The sequence below is a fragment of the Chaetodon auriga genome, chromosome 23, assembly GCF_051107435.1.
Source record: "Chaetodon auriga isolate fChaAug3 chromosome 23, fChaAug3.hap1, whole genome shotgun sequence".
NCBI classification, from domain to species: domain Eukaryota; kingdom Metazoa; phylum Chordata; class Actinopteri; order Chaetodontiformes; family Chaetodontidae; genus Chaetodon; species Chaetodon auriga.
The window spans coordinates 6,154,573-6,172,762 of NC_135096.1; the positions used below are offsets into that span (position 1 = coordinate 6,154,573).

General features: G+C 43.4%; 1 protein-coding gene across 2 annotated transcripts in view; it reads left to right on the forward strand.

Moving 5' to 3' along the window:
• Positions 1–3,827: 3,827 nt before the first annotated feature.
• LOC143315741 (inactive dipeptidyl peptidase 10-like) overlaps positions 3,828–18,190 on the forward strand; it is a 45,815-nt gene continuing 31,452 nt past the window's right edge. The window contains exon 1 of one of the 2 annotated variants that reach the window (XM_076723099.1): positions 3,828–4,578. In XM_076723099.1, the coding sequence (XP_076579214.1) occupies positions 4,519–4,578 (60 nt within the window). In that variant the 5' untranslated portion in view covers positions 3,828–4,518. Of the gene's footprint in view, positions 4,579–17,774; positions 17,929–18,190 lie in introns of those variants that run through there. The other variant, XM_076723100.1, reaches the window with a different exon arrangement.

Genomic DNA, 18,190 nt, shown 5'->3' on the forward strand with positions numbered 1-18,190 from the left:
TTCCCCGTCGGTGTATTTGCACACAAACAATGTATGTGTCTGTATGTTATGTAATATTTCTTTTTTCAAAAAAAAATATTTTTAAAACATTTGTGGTTTGAAATAAATGCAACAAATTCCCTTTACTAAACGACATCTTTCTCATCTGTGCACCACAGAGTTCGTTTATTTACAGAAATTAATTAATGATGGATTAATGAGTGATTGCTTGGGCTGCAGGAATCCATGCAACAGCAGTTTCCTTGATACAGTTTACAGTCCCAAAGAGCCAGTTCCACAAATCGGAAACTGTACTTTTCCTTTGGTATTTTGGTATATTTTGATGCTTCTAAGTAAGATGTTGAGTGCAGGACAACTTCTTGCTTTTCATGTCGTGTAGTTTGCAACTGTGCTGTCCTTCTGTGTATGTTGAACAAGGGACCGAAGACAAAGGTTTCCCTCAGGATGCAGATCCAGTTAAGTTCCCTGATTCATGTGATTCATATTCTGCCATTTGACCAGAGCATTTGAAACCAGGCAGGCAGGACCCGCAGGTGCTATTAAGCTCAGGAAAGAGGACATAGAGCCCTGAACGCTCCCTCCATCATCTGCTACTCACGCCCTCTTTTATTCGTCCTGCAGACTCTCTGACTGCCCTGCACACCCGGTATCATCTTTCAAACTTTACGGCTTTATATCTGCCAGGCACAGACGGTGAAATCTATTATTATATTCTGCTCAGTGCTTTCTGATAATCCTGTTTCCTGCTTTTAAGAAACTTGAATCCACTTGGAAATCAGACTTGTCACAGGGGAAGAACAAGCACAACAAGGTGTTTCAAATAACATAAAATAACTAAAATGTCTGTTGACACACAGGAAATACATGAAATTTAGGTCTACATGAGTTAATTTTTTTGTTTAAAGTCGTGTTTTTTAAAGCTTTATTTGAGCAAAAGGTCGCCGCACTAAAAATCAAGGAAAATCTAACATGAGATTTGAAAATAATTTGTCCAAAATCCCTTCATAAGTCGATTTTTTTTTTTTTGCAGCGTAGTCATGGTTGCAGGCACCATTTTCCAGGAAAAAAACAAATGAAGAAGTATGTCTTGGCATTTCGAGTGAAATTTAATACATTAGCTTACAAGCAGCAAAAGTAATTTGCCATTAACTTAACAAAGTGTAAACCCTCATCATCGTCTGGCAGGCTCTGCTGTGGGGAGAGCGGCCGTCTCCATTCCGCTCGGCTTCCTCGCCTCCTGCTCAGCTGCTCTAATTAAAGATGTTCCACTGATTATTTACGGAAAGTCACCGCAGTATGAAATTAACAATTTTTGTAATGGGGTGAAGAATAAACAACAAACTCGTGATAAATGCACCAACTGGGAATATTCTGATTTGTGGAACTTGTGGTAGAAATATGAAGATAAATATGTTGGTTAGGCCGAAGCGGAGAGCTCTGCAGACCTGTGATCACGCACAGAGCCCATATTATTATGTTAAATTTGTTTTATTGCTTCTTAAGGTGGCTTTTCAAGCAAATATCAACTCATTCAATCACTTCTCTGCCTTTGATTAAAAAGACGACATGGGCGACACACGGTGGCCTCTTGGTTCTGCAGATGCCTCACATCACATCTTTATCTTCTTCTATTTGAGAGGAAATATGAAACGTGGCGACAGTCTGGTGGCATTTCAGAAAGTCTCTTTGCATTAACATATTGTGTCAGGTTTCATTGGTCAGGAAGGGGCTTCAGAAGGGGGACTTTCTGTCTGCAGGCAGAGGGATTTCGGGATTTAAAGGCTTTAAAATATGATGCACCAAAGACAAATATCCATAATTAGCATGATTTTAACCACGACGAACGATCTAAAACAGGCAAAATGTCTTTTCTGACACAGGGTAACCTTTAATTAAACAAACAGGAAGTAGCGCTTAAGAATGTTATGTATAGGGCAGCCATTCATCAATTACTTCAACCGCTTTCTCCAATTATGAGCTCATTTCGTTTGTTGATAATAAATAACTCTTGAGTTAAATATCACCGAACAATGACTTCATTCGAAAGAGGAGCTTGGACATCGACTCTTGACACTTAAATGACTCCATTTACACTCACTTTTACATTGATTTGCATATTTATGTCAACTTTTTTGAGTTCATTTACTTCCTGCAGACTCCTGGAAGGGAAGCTGTGCTGCTAATGACTGCTAATGGAGATGCAAATCGACTAACAAATACAGATCACGGCATGTTCGCGCACACAAGCTCAGCTCTGGCTGCAACACTTGAACGATGTGTATTCGTGTCTGACATTCAACAACCACTTTCACGCACGTTTGAAGCGTTGTCTTGTATGAACTGTTTCTCAAGCAGCAGTGTTTTAAATGTCATTCATGTGGTTTAAAGCTGCATTAGGCAACAGCTGATCTTTGAAAGCGTTTATTATATTTTATCTTCGCTTTTACATTTTGACGACACTTGCAATATTCCTATTTGTAGCACTTTCCACATTAAATGAAGGCACACTTTGACCTGCACAAGCTTGAATACTGCCCCATAGATGCACCATTAATAGGCGCCCCTCTGGCCTCTCTGCCGGCTTGTGATTGGCCCGAAGCCACACGACCACACACCCAGCCCATCCACCTGCAGGTGCATGTACAGGATTCCCTTACCTTAAAGCTTTTAAAGTGTGTTTTGCTTCACATCCAGCTCATTTAAATGCTCCCTGCAATGCCTTTTTTACGAGGACTCTGACGAAGCCACAAGCTGCATCTGGACATAAAGTTCCTCTTCTTCTAAATTCAAAGCACTCACAAGAACAACATCTTTGCGATCACCCTCACGTTATGTGGAAACTATTATTGATCCAACCCTGACCAGAAACTCCCACTTATGAAGTTGTGTGGACAGTTATTTCCACATCTTACAAATAAAGACTGGTGCACACTGCAGCGTCTAATCAGTGAACTGTGTCTATCAATAAAGAGCATGAGCTGGAAATTGACCTCCTCCTTTATAACCTTTGATTGTGAACGGAAATCCGATAGAAGCTGTGCTGCTGAGAGTTCATACTGTTAAAAGCTGTGCGTGCTCGATGAAAGCGATCATGCGCCACAATAAATGTGATTAGCGGGCGTGGAGAATCGCCTGCTCATCAAATATGAATCGTGGTCATGCATTTTTAATAGGGACAACAGTTTACTGTAACAAATAACAACAAGTCTGGGAAAGAGGGCGAGGATTTAACATGTGCACATGCATATGGATGTGAGTCACAGTGATGACAGGATGATGTATGAGCTGCATGTGTCTGATGACAGCAAAATGTACTTGGAGGATGATAAAAGTACTCATATTCCGGTCAAATGTTCCTTCTATCTGCTGTTTGTGGATTAATATTACTGCCGCTTTAACGTGTTTGCTGCATTTTACTGCTGCGGTTGTTTAAGATGGAGCTCATTTGAAGTGCTTTATATGCTCTTGCTAGTTTAATCTGCAGCAATGCATCATATTCTAGGAGATCGTCATGTGTTTTGCAGCCTGGCTGTCCCGTGAGAACCACGTATCTCTGAAAAGCTCAGGAAAAAAACAGCCTGTTTTCAGCTTTCCAGCTGATCCAAGAGGCTTTTTCAAGTTTATTTAGCTGAAGAAGGAGGGAAAGGAACCCTTCATCCTTCAGTCTGAAATGGGCTATTCTGCATAAGGAGTACTTTTGGTCATTTCAGTCACTTTTTGCTGTCTGCTTGTGTGCTTGAGTGAGATTTTGAATGCACGACTTCTACTTGTCATCCTCACACTGTTGCATTGCTGCTGATCTGAGTGCGTCGTCCACCATTGCGCATGAGTAAGAAACCTGTCTGTGAAGCTTTCAGCTACAAAAATATTTCTCTCTGTCTGCTTCTCTTCCCTTTTTGCACGAAGTGGATTCTCCCTTTTGTCATCCAACAAGGAGCAGCCGGTTCTTGCAGGGTCAAAGTTTGAGCTCAGCGTTCATTCATCAGCCTGTCAAAAAGTCTTTTATCCGACACACTAAACCACTGCCGTAAGTCGCTTCGAATGAGAATGTCAGAGAAAAGCTTTCGATGTAAAAGCTCAAACCAAACGCCTGCAATATCTTTGCCTCGAGCACATTTGCATTCTGATCAAGAGACGTCCTTCGTATGTGGGAGGCACTGGCAAGCATCCTGGTTTATGAACTGTCTGTCAGCCGCATGTGAAGCAGCACATACTTGCAGAAGAAGAGAGGGATGAGAAGAGAAGGACGGACTGTGGCATTGAGACAAGAGAACCAACAGATCGTGTATTTAAATGTATTGTCTCTGGCAGTAGCGACCAGGGAGAGCGTTTCCAGTGCAGCAGCTCTGCAGCCTTCACTCCTCAGTATTATTAGCATCAGTTTCTGCTGCGGTCAGCTTGGAGCCGAGGAGCAGCCGAGGAGGAAGTCGGAGGAAACTTTCAAATTGAGCTGCTGGGAGTCGAGTGCAGCGTTATTTGACCAGATAGAGGAGCTTTCAGCGAAACTGAGGGGCAAACATGAACCAAACTGCATCCGTCTCTCATCAGATTGACTGTCAGCCAGCCAAGGATACCAAGGTAGGATGGATTTGTTGCTGCTGTGGCTTCTGTGGAGGAAGTATGCCCATCCTTTAATTCAGCAAAAGTAATAATACTACACTGTAAAAATACTCCACTACAAGTTAAAGTCCTGCAAAACTTCAAAGTCCTGAAAGCATGAAGAGATAAAGTAGATTATTGTGACTCCTGCGTTCATGTCAAAGCAGGATTTTACCCTCGGAGTTGGTTGAGGTGGAGCTCAGCGTTGAACTATTTTGTATCGGGCTGCAACTAATGATTGTTTTCATTCTGGATCAATCTGCTGATTATTTTCTCCATGAATCCATTGATCGCTTGCTTTGGAAACACTCAGAAATTAGTGTGAAATGTGATCATGATGAGCCCAAAGTGACACCTTCAATGAAAAAAGATGACTTTCTCTCCATCGACTGATCCTTTCAGCTGGGTGTGTGTCGACTTTTGAGCTGTTTCATTTGTCAAAAAGCATATTTTGTAATCTCTTGGATGTCAAAGTCTGAGTTTGAGTTTCCCTCTGAGATGCAGCGGAGTAGAAGCAGAAAGCGGCATGAAAAGAAAAGTACACGCACCTCACAATTGCACCGATGCAACACTCAAAGTTTCGAAGCAGGAAGTACTTTTGCGTTCAACGCGGACAAAACACGATGCTGCGTGAGGTTCGCTTCTGTCGTACTGGAGGATTATTATTTCCTGTGTGTCAGTTCAGCCTGATCTCGACACAATACGGCCGATATCAGACCTTAATGAGGTCAAATGCTTGTTGTCTTCTTGCATTTTATTCTTCAGGGAGATTCTTTTAAAAGCTGCTGCCTGAGAAGTCTTGATTTCATTGTTGTTTCATTTTGAAGGATTTTATTATCTATTACTTTGGGCCATTTTAAAGGGTGTATTTCTCTTAATGTCAGTATTCCCGAGCCTGTCACGCAGTAGAATTGAGAAGTATTCCATCTTTAGAAAAGGTTTATTAATTTCTGAAAACATCTGAGCACTGTAGTTGGTAGAAAAGGGATCACAAACAGCAGGAAATTTGCTGGGGACTATTTTCAGCGGCGGATTGATCCACATTTGGTGCTTGAGTGAGAATTTGGGACAGCAGAATGATGCATGCGGTATTCAAAAGGATAATTCAAAAATAACATAATCGCTTCTTAGCATGTTTTGTCTTTTCATTGAATGCCGGTTAGCCGCTTTAAGGACTAAAATTAGGCTACGATATTCTGTATTTACCCAAAATGAGAGGAGGTTAGCACAACAATTAAGACAAAGGAAATTAAAATCCAATTCCTATTTGATATGTGAAAGGTAATTCACGTCCTTATTTGTCAAAAAAGCTGCTCTGTCAAACTGTATTTCAGTCTTTGTGAAAGATCAAAGTGCAGTTGTGACCTTTTCATGTTCTATGGCTGATATCCACAGTAAAATCCAAGGCAGAGACACAGTGACAGCAGCGAGAAGGACTAAAGGCTCCGGCATTAAAGAGCTTCATTATTGCTTGCAGTTTATGCAAAGTGGTACTTAGCTACGAGCAGATCCCTCCGACAGGGAGACGAAACAGCCAGAGTATAATCCTGCAGCACCACAGCAGCAGGGTGGGAATAATCTGCCATCTTCCACAAGTTCTGCACAGAAAATGCTGTATTACGCTTTTAAATGGTGACAAATATCTCCATAGGTGCATGAGATTAGAAGTTTTTCCAGCAGCCATTCCTCCATCTTGACCACTGTTACTTTTTCCTTTCATCCACTGGCTTTTGAAGAAAAAACTTTTCCCTACTCTGACCCCAAAAACTGACTTCACAGCCATCAAAAATCAGCAAAAAAGTCTCCTCCATGACAACAGCAGCACATGCTGGAAAAGGACGAGGGATGCTCTGTTGCTTTTCATTTGCATTATTTAGCCTGAGTGGATTTAATTGTGTCATAAACCACAGCTCGGTAATCCACTGCCATGTGCATAAATAAACCGGCGCCTCTTTGGGATGCAGTAGCCACATATGAGAATTTACCCACCACAAAGCTTGCTGATGCTCATAAAGAAAGGATTTGTTGGTGTGAATCTGAGCCTTTCGGCTTTTTTCGGGATTTAAAAGGATCCTGCGCAGGATGTGTTGGGCTGTCAGCCCACACGGGACCTGCTGGGTTGACCTGAGCTAATTCGCCGTCTCTGAACGCCGCAGACTGAGGCCCAGCAGAGCAGCTGTGGTGACCCTCGGTTCACACGCCCCAAACAAAACAGGTGCCAAACTGCTCGCCGGCATGCCAATCATTTCACTCTCAAATCAAAGGTACTCTGGAGGCGTGAAGTCTAAACATAGTCACTGCCGAGGCAGTACAATTCAGATGGAAGTTTGGACGTTAAACATGAATTGCTGACATCTGTGACACTGCTGTTGTCTTCACGACCCAGCGAATGATGAACAGAAGCACTGGAGGCGTTCAAGTTCCTGATGTGTTTGGTGTCAAAATTCCCGTTTAAAGTCCACAAAATAAACTCCTCTGGAGACGTCTTTATGATCATTAGGTCTGCAGGGCCTGATGGGTCTTTTCATGATGGCCTCTAATGATTATTTTCTTTATTGATTGTATTGTTTATGATTTTTTTTTTCCCGAGTCAATAAAATGCCAGAAAATAGTCAAAATGTCTTCATATGTCTCGTTTCGCCTGACAAACAGTTGAAAGGCAAATATATTACGATGATTTAATAGAAAAAAGAAGAACAGAAAAGTCACATTTGAGAAGCTGGAACCAGCAAATATTCTGAATCTTTCTTCCAAAATGATTTACGTGATGACTCGATTATTAAAATGATCATTCTTATTCTTCACTTTGAGTGAACCCCTCTCTTCCTCCAGCACTGACCGTGTGAATTTTCTCGAATTTTAACTAAAATATGTGAAGCGGCAGGGCCTGGAGGGTTAATTACATATTAATTTAAGGCTTTTACATGAAATATGAGGCTGTGAATGCAGTTTAACTGCGGGCCTGATTGACTGGGGAATATATTTCAGCTTCACGCGAGCCAAAAGGAGTGTTACACATGTGAAGCTGCCATTCAACACAGAGCAACAGAAGAAATCCCTGTTTGAAATCAGTGCATGCATTTTTGCAATTTCTATCTTCATTATGATCATCCCTCCCTCTGTTTCTCATGATGAGCCGCAGCCACGATCACGCTGGTTGTTGCTAAGTAACTCGTCATTCCAGGACATTTTCATCATATACGAATATATCATTCAAATCCCATTTGCGCAGGGTCAGGAGAGTGGGAGTGCGTTGATACTCTTGAGTTTGCTTGTGAGTCACTTGTCGAGAGCAACGAGCTTTAAAATGTCACTTTAAAATGAAACTTTGCCTTTCATCGTCGGAGCTGGCGATGGCGATCGTGATGGAAAAACATCTCAGGCTGTCTTCTGGAAAGTCTGTCCTTGAATTCAGAGGCTGAGCGCAGCAGAGACAGAAGGGTTTTATGTGAGCTGGAATTTGCAGATGTGCCGCAGGGAAATTAAAGCCTGGCATTGTACCGCCTGCAGACGTGCCCTTGAGCAAGACTTGGAAAAAAACACTAGTTTTCAGTGTTCAAGTTCAAGTTTGGGCGACGTTATCAGGAAATGAATGACGTCAGTTCAGTGAAACGGCGGTTGTAAACCTAAGGCTGGAGACCCCTTGAGTGGGTCACGTGATCATTTAGAGGGGTCACAAGATGATAAAGGCTAAAAAATAAAAATAGAAATAAAAAGATGTAAATTTCTTGGTCATTCAGATGAAACAATCAAAAGAATTTGCCTGTGAAAATCCCTCTTTGACATTAAACATGGGTTTTTGTGATGAGGGGCTGCAGTAAGAGTTTCAATGCAATCCAAAAAGAGGGTGCAGCGAGATGATGTAATTTAAGGAGAACCAGTCAAAAGGTGAAAAAGATGAAGGAAACATGCCATTTAAGCTTGTTTAACTTATTAATGTATCATGATTTAGCTTTTGATGGACAGAACCAGGCTTCCAGCTCCCCAAAGTAGCTTCATATTTAGACACAGACATAAAAATCAGTCTTCTTACCAAAAACTCTCTGCTGGAAAGAAGTATTTCTCCACACTTTTTCTTGCACGCAAAGATTGAAACCAAAATGTCCTTTCATGGCGACAACTTGGCTTTTTTTTTAATTCTTTCAGTCTCAGAACTTTCACTGGGCTTAACGCCCAACCCTAAAATCTGTGAAACTGAACAGACTGCCGTCATAACAAGGTTTAGCAGCCTGTTCTGAGCCGCAGTCAAAAATCACTGACTATTAGCATTAGCCCCGTGTCGTCACCGCCATCTGTTAGAGTGGAGATGGACGTGGAGTAAAGAAGTTCATTAGCGTGTGAGCTGTGGAGGAAGATGACTAATCCCATCTCAATGAGCATCACTGACTGAGATGCTCGTCAACCTGCCATTAACCTGTTAGCAGTGAAAAGCTTTCAGTGGCTAATTTAACCCTCCCTCGCTCAACACAGCCTTAACAGCATTATGATGAATGTGTTAAACGCTTAACGAGCTGCGGCACTTGGAAAAAGGCAAAAAGGAGTCGCGCGATTTGTTGTTTAGAAATCCTGAATGCAGAGCTGAGCTGCTTGCACGGCCTACACTGTCACTGTGTGAAAGCCAGGCTGTGCGAGAGAAGAGAAATCACGCTGCCAAGTTCCTGAACGCAGCGCACATGGCAGTGATGGGAGAAGATCCTTCGCTGGAGTGAAAGCAGCGATACTACGCGGTGAAAACCTGACTTGCTGCATTACCTGCTGCATTCATGTGGATGTTGCATTTTACTGCCATGGATGAGACACGTGGTTTTCACTGGACGGGGAGGATATGAAAATGCTGTGTAAAATCCTGCTCTGCTGCGTGTATTCAGCACATATTAGAGTTTTAGTCTCGATTTATTCTCCTCTTACACTCAGGTTTTGAACAAACTTCCCTTTGGGATTAACAAAGCACTCTTTCTATGGACTTCTATGACTTTTTTTTTTTTTTAGAGTGCCCCTGTACAAAAGCTGCAAGTGAATCTTTCGCCACTAGATGGCAGTCTTGCACAACATCGCTCGGCGCTGCCGTCACGGCCTGTGGATGATTCCTGCAGGCTTCATTCAGAGAAAACAGAGAAGCTTGTGATATGTAGTCAATTTAGGGAGAACATTTAACAGAAAGCAGAGATTCTCTTCTTAAGATAATTTAGGTTGTATCTGTCTTTATTATTTATGTCTTCTGTTTTGTATCACTTAATATTTCATCTTATTTAATCTCCAGTTTTTGTTTTTTTTTTGTCACATATTACCTGATATTTCTTAAGTACTAGTGCAAATGTCAGTTTATGCCACAGGGGCATGTAAATAAGGCATCCATGAAGATAAAACCATAAAATAAAGCTTTGAATGTGAGACCTTCTGCAGGCCATCCACTCTCAACTCGCACAAAGAAATCTCTTAACGCATCAGCTGTGTTCTTAGTTATCTGAAATGCTCTTGTTCTTGCTGCAGGTTTACTTTGAAGCGTGTTATTTTTGGGTCAGTGAGTCACACTGCGGCTCATTAAGAATCATCTCAGGTCAGGACTGCTCTGAAATATAAGTGCCCAAACCAAGGTCACTGCTATGAAGGCAGAAGCCCGGAGGCAAAAGCAGAAGCTGCCACATTTCTCCTCATTCAGCTGCAGCTGCCACAAAATCAAATCTGCTGCCATCGTTTGCACGTGAACACTGGATGAGTACCGGCGTGTGGCTCCGGGACTTCATGCAGGTGGAACGCTGAAAGCCCACATGGTGAGGAAGAAGCAGGGTGTTGTTGAACAAGACTCGTGTGACAAATGTCTCCACTGATCCCTGCAAGGGTCTGTTAAAAAAAAAAGCTGCGATTCATGTGGAGGAGGCTCGACACTCAGCTTAGAGCCACTAATAAATACAAGAAAACGCTGTAAAATGGGGCGAATGTTACTTAAAATAAACCAAATTATCTGCCAATAGAACAGGAAACAACCAGATTAAAAAACAAGCTGGATGCAAAGAAATTCTGACTTTGACAGTTTTGCAAACAGCTTTATAATTCTGGAAATTCTGTCTGTTTGCACCATTTGCTCCCATTTAACTGGACCAGTCACTGTGTCACCAGTTTATGCAGCCAAACTGGGACAGGCAGGAAGGCAGGTCATACCACGGGGAACAGAAAAGCATAAAAATAGATCCTGGTGGAAAGGACAGTGGAGAGGAAGCGGCTGGTGCATGTGTTGAACTTGAACAGGGGGATGACCGGCAGGTGTGTCAGGAGAAGCAGGATCACCTGGTGAAGGGTTCGAAAATCCAGCAGGTTTAGCTTCAAGGTCAAGGTTGCTTTTCTTGTCACCACACAAGCATTTATGCACGATACAATAGCATCCTATAAACTGTATCAGGAACTACGGGAAATTAGATTTTCCCCTAAACACACTGGATATGATTACTTTTTTTTTTCTTTGCAGCAATTAACAGCTGCTAGCATACAGCTAATAACCATCATCAACGCTGTTAGCATCCATCACTGCAAACAGCAGGCACCTTCACTTTGCGTCTCCGTCGCCTTCGCTTCCCAGCGGCGCTCCTGCAAAGCGGCCGCACACTGTTCGGTAATGACACCTTCTCCCTCGTTATGTTGGGAAAAAGTTCCACCCCTGTCGCACGGTGTGTCGGCCTGTGTTGCTACAGATCATTTAATCCAGACACAATCAAATAATCACATCTACAAAACACTAATTTACACTGTTTTTTTTCTTATTGTCTTTGCTGTGCTTGTGATGGATGCTTTGGTCAGTCAGTGCAAACACCGAAAAAACTAGAAAAAGTCCAAGCAGTCGCAGTTGGTCCAGCGTGGAGCTGAATAAAAAGAGATAAGGAAGTGCTGAGGAGCGCGGTAACACCTCCGACTAATAAAAGCTTTCCTCTTAATCAGTAATGAACTCTGTGATTCACGGCCACTCTCCGGGTGCTAATATGGCAGAGTGGAAGGAGGAAAGAGGAGAGCTGCGAGAGCGTGGAAAAGTCTTTTTAAAGACAGCGCGTCCCCTCTGTGGCACTGCTGGGAAGTCAGCGTCCATCAAACACACGTTAGCAGCGTCTCTTCCAGCGCAGTAGCACCCCTCACTTTAGTTTCCGAGCAGGTGGAGTTGACTTTGAGCTGCTGCTGCTGCTGCTGTGCGTCCCTCCAGGATTTTCCTTTCCGTCTGTCAACCTTCCCGCTGTTCTCTGACACCTAGATTTAAAGATGTCAGACATTTGCACCTTTTAATCTTCTCACATGCAAATGGGGGCTCTTTGAGCAGCGGTTTCACTGCATGCCGCATAAATTCCCCCTGAAACATGCACGTCTGGATCGGTTTTGTTTGCCAATGGGGGATTATTACCGACGTTTCAGGTGTGGGAAAAAAGCACTTTAGATAATTCTTGGCTTGTTTGAACCCATTTGAGCATCTTATTGCTGGTGTTTCTTCTCAGAGCTGACAGCCAAAGTGTAAAAGTGGGGCCCCAAGTTGTAGTTTTAAGTGTAAATAAAGAAGTAAATGACAGTTTTTGCAGCTCATAAGCAAGGACAAGAAAATACTTTTCCTTTGAACCACTTCCGTCTGATTGTCCTTGTAACACAGAAACTGAGCGAATCAGCTCAAAGGGCCTCAGAGTCACCACCAGGCAAATTCCCCCTGACAAAGAATTAATAGATAATCAGACTAACGATGCCAAGTGAAACTGGGTTGACTGATTTTACTTATGAATGACACCATTTTTTTAAGTCGTGAAAACCAGAACAGAGGGGTTTTGTGAGTGCGTGCATGTGTGTGTGTGTGTGCCAGACGTCTGTTTACTCTGAATAGAAAAGCCAGACAGACAGACGCGCTGGCGGCAACAGCAGCAGAGGAGGCTTTCACTTGCCGACTGTACTTTTTTTTTTACCCCATTGCACTGCAGACGGGTTGCATTTTTGATTGTTTTTTGCACTTTTGAGCTCGAGAAATAACTGGACTTGGAGAAGCAAGCGTCTCGTTGCCGCCTGAGTTTGATGCTTCACGTTTCAGTGTTCTGACTGTGGAGACGCGTCAGCATGATGGACCCCGAGCTCAGGTTCCTGGAGGTGAGGTGCCAATAGGCTCTTATTTATAGAAATCACAGCGCTGTGGCTCTTATTGAAGGTGTTGAATGGAAAGAATCAATGGAGGAGAGTGACGTGTGTGTTTTATCGTAAACTCCCAGGAGTGTGCGCTGCCTCCTGGGAGAGTCGAGCCTCTGAGAAGCAGAGACACGTCCTCTGGGACTCAAAGTGTGTCAGGACTCAGACTGTTGTTGTGTGTGAGCGAGTGATGAATGGGCTGCAGGGCGTGAGGTTTAAACACAGCGTGCTGAGGATGCGCCGTGCGCCGTTTAGCCAATGGAAAAACTGGAATCATTCGTCTCAGCCGACATTTGTTCTCAACTAAATAATATTTTATAGAGGACGTAATGCAGGTCTATTATGAAGCAGAGAAAAACTTGAACAAAAGAGGAGGGGTCCTTCTCTCCAGCCATGTTTTCCAGCTCCCTCTGAGGCATCCCCAAACCAGATCAGACCTCTTCAATGTGGCCTGGGTTGACCCCGTCTCCAGAAGAAGGTGCCCAGGACTCATCCTGATACAATGCACCTGCAAAGGAGCAGCTCCCTCTGGGTATTTGAGCTCCTCGTCCTGTCTCTGAGGCCGCCCCTAGCCGCCCCGCAGTGGTTCGGATCCACGATCTCATTGGTTCAGTCACTCCCCAAATCTCATGACCACAGGTGAGGGCTGCTCCAACACAGCACAAATGAAGCAAAGGAGTAATAAAGCCTCTTTTGGAGGAGATTCATAGGGTTGCGCCAAAATACTTGTGTCATGCATGAAAAAAAAAACCTTGAGAGAGAAGTCTCTGCACAGCTGGGCCTGATTCTGACATCAGACTGATGTGGGGGTCAGGGGTTCAACCATCGGCTGTCAAATGGAGATTTAGTTAGCGTTTAGGACTGTCTGGTGTGCACATATCTCCAGGTCTTTTTCCGAAGTCTAGCTAAACCCAGTTTGCCGGCTAGCTGGGAAAACCTTGAACTGGCTTTTGACCACTATTATAAGGCTGCACTGAATAAAGACTGGCTTTATTATTCTTTCTCCGCAAAGCAGGTCTGACCCAATCTGCAGCCAGTGCTGCCTAGAGACCCATTTCTGGCCGGGTCGGACCCTGGACTCTGGTCTTTGGATCTAACGAAGACATCTGCGGTCACACTCTGACACTAATATGGCTCAGGAGTCCCTCCAGGTCAAGGCGTCGCACGGTGAAACCCCATCGGAAACAACTGACAATGCCGCAGTTTACTCTTTGAAATAAATCATCGTTCTCAGGACGCTCGGGTGACTGAAGCCAATCAGGGCTTCAGGCAGGTTAACGAACCAATCAGTGGACCCCGACTGACTTTTTCTGGGTCAACATCGTGGATCGCCTTCCACATCCCCGCCGACATTCATTATTTGTTCAGTTTGCATGAATTAAACCACCCGAAAGTCAGTCCTTTTAATGAGTTTAACAAATTAAATTCATTTCTAATCATTTCTGGGAACGGACAAAACTCATAGAAACATGAACAAATACAAATCTAAGAAACGGTGGAGAGATTAAAATATCCACGTGTGTCTTCATGGAGATGACTAACATGTTTTGCAGGTACATGGCTGTCATCTGCCAGCAGCCCCACACTCCCACACACACAGCTTACTGTCTTGGTGCCTTCGCTGTTTGCAATTTTTTGCACATCTATAAATTGACATTCAGGCCTCGAGGAGATTTAACGCAGTCACAAAGTTTCAGGGATGTCAATTCATATCCAAGGAGGGGATTTAAGTGTGGAACTGTTTATCCTTTCATTATGATATTTATCAGGTTGATGTCTGAGGACAGACTGGGAGGAAGGAAAGAAGACGATGCGTTCGAGGGCATGCATTTTTGTTGGCTCTTGATTTAAAATAACCTGCAATATTCTTTAAATGCACACGGGAAAAAATGTCATCTTCCTCTTTGTCACAGTTGTGTAGAGAAGTTGTGGCAGGAAGGAGGAATCTCAAGAACTGTCGCGAAAGACAATCACATCCAACTAAAGTTGCGTTACGTGAAGCAGAGGGAGAGAAGCAGTGAAGCGCTTTGCCTCAGTGTTTCCAGACTTGAACCTGCTCTTATCAGGACTTTGCCTCAGATCCTTCTGGGTCAATTAACCCACAACAGGAACCTTCCTTATCTAAAAAAAAAAACACTTTTCATCCAAACCTCAGCGGTGCCAGACTGAGAGCCCTGCAGGTTTCCATCCTGGCTGCAGGTTAATTACATTCACCTGGCGTCCCCGGTGTAAAGCGCTCCCTGGTTAGACGGCAGGAGCGAAAACCCAGAAGGGTTTCGAGACCCGAGGAGGAGGACTCTCAACCGCTTTGGCTCATGACCCATTAAAACAAAGCAGCGCTGCCTCTGGTACAGGCTGCACAGCGGTCGAAGCTTTGCAGAAATAACAGCCTTTTTTTTTTTTTTCCACTGGAAGACGATGCATCTGAGCGCAGTTCAGTGCTTTAAAGGTTCAGTTATGTCCCACTCTCAGTAAAATTGGTTTTAGAAGGTCTTGACACAGCCAAGGCGAGAAACATCCTCAGGTCGCCGTGTTCGATTTTTTAGAGGAGGTGAAGAGGCGCAGAAGTACTTAATATTTCACGAGAAAAAGCACCCCAAAAAAAAAAAAAGTCATAAAACAAAGCTGTAACAGCACAAAACAGACGATAGAACAGTTTAATATCAATTTTCCTGTCGAGTCAATCAAATCACAGTCTCCATAAAACACATTTGGTTCTGCAGACTCCATATAAACAATGATGGCTGTTTCAGCTGCAAGACGCACAGATGAACACGCACAGTTTAGCAGTGAATGCAGACAGTGTTTGAATAAGTAATGCATATGCACGCACACAAGCACGAGCGCACCATCTAGGATGTGGTCTGAAGATTGTGGAGGAGATCTGTGCCTTGGGGACATCAGCGAACTTACCAAACACCAGCAGAGGTCAGAGAGGGAGACAAAGATCATTTCCATGTGGTCTCTGAATCCGCCTGTTAAATATTTAATGGTGAAGAGAGTCCAAACCAAAGCTATGGGGATCTTTTCCTCCCTCTCTCTCTCTGCCCATCCTTCCATTTGCTCATCCTTGCCTCCCCTCTGCCTTTTCTGAATTTTCGATCCGCGGCCTGCTCGTTGACCTCGAGCCCTCTCCCTCCCGTCTTCATTCGAGCGCTGACGCCGCTCATTTGGTTTCCATCAGACACACGCAGCTACCGCACATCTGATGACTTTTACTCACTACCATCACTCCTGGACTCTCGAAGGCTGAGCTCACATCTCACGAGTGGAAGCTTAAACACGCCATCTTTGTCAGGCATAGCAGCAGTAACTCAGTGGGCGGGGCTCAGCGCCATTTTTCGGCCATTTTGGGAGCATTTGGACCTTTGAAGTGTGGATGGACACATAAAACACATTCACCGTCGACTCCTCTGTCTTCATTCCCCCCGCCTCCTCTTATCTTTTTGGACGGGATAGTGGGCGCAGTGTGTGTGTTGGCTGGGGGTCTTCAGGGCTTTCTCTGTGACACCTATCAGTTTGCATCCAGTCACTTGGCAGCAGGAAAGGCCAGCTGGTTACTGATCTGCTCCACTGTCCCGCTTCATTAGCCTCTGAAGGGATTTCAGACGAGGCCTCGGTCCGGTTCCCTCTCTGATGACAGCTCCAACTATAATCCCAGAATTTATTTCCGAGGGATATTCTAACGTGAGACATCACAGATGATCTCTTAGTCCCTGAGGCGATACTGTAGGAGTAGTGGAGTGACATCATCAGAGGTAAAAATACCACAAAGTGCAAGACACACTGTAAGTCCCCATGGGAGTATTACACTGCGATACGAACTCACAGGCAAATCGTAAATGCTGCAATCTCACAGCTCTGGTATCAGAGACAAAAGGTCTGTGAAGAATGTGATGGGATGATGCTTAATTTCATTTTCCTGCAGCATCATTTGCCAGGAATTAATTGAAACACAGACATGATTTTAAGTTGAATGAACGACTCAAATAATGACCGACTCGGGTTCCTCCCCGCAGATGCATTCCCATTATTCCCATTCTCCTGTTGATGTCTAAGTACATTTACTCAAGTGCTGCGCTTAGCTAATAAATTATGATGTGTAATTGTATGTAAAGGTAATATTTTATTTAGATCTAATATATATATAAACCTTTATATCAGCTGCAACATTAAAGGATTCATGTTGCAGGTGATACTCATTAATGCATTACTCATTCTAATCCAGTGATTTAATGCTGTATATACGATTCTGTCATGGGCCATTGTTGCTAATACTTTAATAGCTTTCCCACTCCTTCTTACTTCTGTACTTGCTTTTGTAAGATTGATTTTTGTTCTCAGAGTTTGCAGTAATACTACCGCTTTAGTAATTTCCACAACCTTGAAACAATAGTACCTTCAGTGCTGTACAGTATCTGTCAGCCCTGCAGACAGATTGGATTTTCAGCACCATGGACAGCGCTACATTCACCCCGGCCCGTGACACCGGATGTGTCCATTAAATAAGAAAATAAAAGCCCATGACAAAAAAAAACCAAAAAAAAAAAACTCTTGAAACAGCAAATGGAGTAAAGCTATGGTAGCTAAAAAAAATTCCCAGACAGGCAAACACGCACACAAACACACACAAATACATATTCTTATAATCCTCGCCATTACTTTGTTTCTATTTATTTATTTATTTTAGCATTGTACATATTTTGGATTTGCACCATAGTGATATTCCATACTTGCACTGTTTCCTAAATAAAGACCTTCTCTAGCCTAACTTTATCTTATATTTATTTTAGAGCTTCAACTGGGGAAATAAATAAATAAATAAATAAATAAATATTACCTTATAGGGCTTAGACAGAAAAAGCACATAATAAAAACCAAGTGCAACTAAAAACAAGAAATAGAATAAAAACTAGTTGGACGATGAAACTAATGTAGATTTTACTGAAACACAAGAACGTGTGGCTTGTGTGGTAACTTTTATTTTGAAAGTCACACTCGGAAGTCGCCCTGGTGTTGATTCCGGGCAACTTGCCGCTCGGGCTGCTAAATTGACGCGCCGACAGGTTTGGATGCTTTTACCGGGAGAGCCGCTGGATTCAGGCTGAGCAGGAGGACCGTGGCTCCGCTACAATGACGGCGTCCAAAGATCCGACCAAGAAGAAGCCGAAAGAGGCGCTGCAGGATGAGGTACGCACTCAAAACGAAAGAGAGACATATTTGTTTGTATTGATCCACAGCTGGGAGGAGATACATCAGTGTGGACAGGCGCTCCAGTCGTCCTGTGATACAATTTGCAAGGACACTCTGTGAAAACTGTGCTTATACATGCTCTGGTGCTGCTGCTCGCATGGAATATGCTTTGGATTAATGTGGGAAGAGGGTTAAAATGTAAAAATGCATTGAAGTGCATTAAGGTAAAAGCTACAGCACATTACAACTCGGGAGTATT